Source organism: Mesitornis unicolor, unplaced genomic scaffold (genome assembly GCF_000695765.1).
Source record: "Mesitornis unicolor isolate BGI_N332 unplaced genomic scaffold, ASM69576v1 scaffold38967, whole genome shotgun sequence".
Taxonomy (NCBI): Eukaryota; Metazoa; Chordata; class Aves; order Mesitornithiformes; family Mesitornithidae; genus Mesitornis; species Mesitornis unicolor.
The window spans coordinates 1-2,704 of record NW_010196433.1 but is presented as its reverse complement, the minus strand read 5'-3'; the positions used below and the strand labels follow the sequence as shown (position 1 = coordinate 2,704).

Sequence of the window (2,704 nt, the reverse complement as noted above, 5' to 3'; positions counted from 1 at the left end):
CCCGCGCTCCGCCCGAGGGGAGGGCCGGGTCCCCCCGCTGCCTCTGCCGCGTCCCGGGGGGACCAGCAGCCCCTCTGCGTTTCATTCCTCCTTTGGCATAGGACTTCAAAGCAGTCCGAGAACTGATTCATCAAAAGTAACAGGAACTGTCAAAATTAATTCGTACATGCATTTATTGTTAAAGGGAGCAAAAGCCAAAGAATGAAACAGCACAAGTTAATGTCAGTAAAATGATGTGGGGCGGAGAGGAAAGAAACGGGGAAAAGCCGAGATACTGGAGTGGGGAAACCAACGTTCACACTGAAAGGTAAATTTGAAAACCAGGCAAGTTTGCACTCCTTCTACCAGAGAACTTCTGGGGACAAACAGAGACTCGGGGTTTGAATTTTCAGTGCAGTCTGGGGAGCTCTGGGGCTCTCACCACAGATCCCCAGCTCTGAGTTTCACTGAAAGTTCCAGTCTCTCACCTTCAAAAACCAGTGAAGCAACGCCAACTACGAACAGCAGACACCCCGGTACCGCGGGTACCCTGAACCACAGGACGTACGTGGGCAAGGAGGGGACGCTTTGCTCAAACTCTGGGTGGAAAATACCATTTCCACCCGGCTGCGTGGGCTTTGAGGGGTGGGAAAACAAGCCCAGACTCGGGTGCCTTGTGCACCGCAGCTCCCCGCGCCTGGGAGCGCTTTGTCTTCCCTAAATCGTACGAGCGCATGATAACGGTTTGTGAAGTGATTCCCGTCTTAGAACTAAACAAAGCAATTTGCATCCTTCCCCCCCGCAGGGTATAAACCACGACCACTTCATTTTGGATTCACACCTCAGATCCTAGATCGGGGACTCCATGGTAAAACTCAGCCGGTTCTGGGAAGGTTTATCCTGATCAAGGAAACGTCATCAAAACAGAATTGGAACAAAACATCCAGAATTAACAACGCTTTTACAGCCAAAGCACCGAGTGTCTCCTGATCTCTCTCTCCCCCTCCTCCAGCAGGAGAGCAATCCCTTCACAAAACAGCAGGGTGCCTCTCCGGGACTGAGCCGCTCAAGCTGACAGCCACCTTCCTTCCTCACAAACACCAAACTCTGCCGAGAGGGGCTGAGCACCTCCAATCCCACCAAAACCGGCGGGAGCTGGGTCTTTTCAGCACAGATTTCCTATCAGCAACAAGTCCAAGTGATTTCCCCGCAGTAAATCCGAGTCCCGTTTCCTATCGTTAGGCCACCACTGGCTCAGAAATGGTGAGAGACTTCCAAAAACCCACTGGTGTAGACGGGATCTTGGAAGGAGAGGCTTACACGCTACGTAACCTTAGATCATCCGCTCCGTCTGAGCCTCCACCTCGCCAGCCGCTGCCTGCTCATCCTTCCAAATCCACCGGTCTCAGTCCTTGCCGCGGTCGCTGTGGTCTCAGCGCTCTTCCCGGGATGTTCCTGAGCTCTGGCTTCGGGGGTCTACGACAATCGCTTCCAATTGGTGGTGGGATTTCAAACTTGCCTGACGTGTGCATTGCCACCGCGTGCTCCAGCAGCTCTGCCTGCCGGCGGCGGCGTGCGCTAGCAGTTCTCGACCTTGTCCACAGTCTCGTAGAACCCAGGCCTAACTCTCCTGATGCTCATCCGTATATGCTGGCCCTCCAGGGGCATGTCGGCGCCCGCAGAGGCCGTGGTGCAGCGGCGCTTCCGTCTGCCCCGCAGGGAGAAGGCCGGAGCCCCGCCGTTCTCCTCCTCCGCAGGGTAGGACTCGTCCACGCTGGTGCCCTCGTCCGATTGCTCATCACTTTTGTACTTCATTTCCTTCGCTTTGTTTCCTTCCTTCTCCTCCTTGGCGAGCTTTCTGAAGTGCTCCAGACACTGGATCTTTTGCCTTCTTTCCATCATCTTCAACTCCTGCTTCTCGGTGAAGTCTTCATAGTACATCTTCCTTTCGCTCCTCTGATCTTCCAGGAATCTCCACTCGATGCTGGTCATTTTGATTCCACTGTACTCCTCCAGTTTATTTCTCGTCTGCGTGTCTGTACAGAACACGTCAAAGAGCTGCTCCGAACTCTCGTTGAATTTGTCTGCCCGCTCAGTGAAAGCCTGGTTCTGTCTCTGCTTTCTGGTCTGATACAACCTGGTAAACTCCTCGTACATTTTGAGGATGAGTTTCTTTATGTTCTGCGTCGCGATGGTGTGCAGGTTGCAGACCAACCAGTGCTCCTGCAGGTGCTCGGCGAGCAGCTGGGCCGCGTCCTCCTTGGATCGCTGGGCCTGGCCAGCCCTCTTGGGCTGCAGCAAGTACAGCATGTTCTGAACCACATCCTTCTTGGTCGGCAGGATGCCCTGGGGAAAGCCCGAGGACTCCACATACTCAACAGTTCCCAGAGTCTTCCGTACCCTCACCTCGGTGTCCAGTGATTCCATCCCTGCTCGCTTGTGCTGCAGTTAGGACATAATCTGGAAGTTTAGGGGGAAAAAAGAAGTATGTCAAATGAAGCTGCTTTTTTTTTTTTAACTGCAGCAAAAACAAACAGACGAGAACCCGGGCTCAGACCAATAAGATCTGGGATTTTGTGGCGTGCTCCGCTGCCGTTGGACGGCGGCTGCGTTAGCCCAGCCCATTCAAACATCTGCAGGCCCGGGCTATCTCGCTCCTCTCTGCGGCTCCCAAAGCCGAGCACGGCGCGTTTGTTTACGGTCATTAGTTTTTAATTGGGTTGTG

At 54.0% G+C, this 2,704-nt stretch overlaps 1 protein-coding gene across 1 annotated transcript; it reads right to left on the bottom strand.

Annotated features, from left to right (window-relative positions):
- Positions 1-1,557: 1,557 nt before the first annotated feature.
- Positions 1,558-2,432, bottom strand: LOC104543790. Its single transcript, XM_010188475.1, has one exon. It carries the CDS (start codon positions 2,404-2,406, stop codon positions 1,558-1,560), a length of 849 nt encoding a protein of 282 aa, XP_010186777.1. The 5' UTR covers positions 2,407-2,432.
- Between the last annotated feature and the right edge of the window lie 272 nt (positions 2,433-2,704).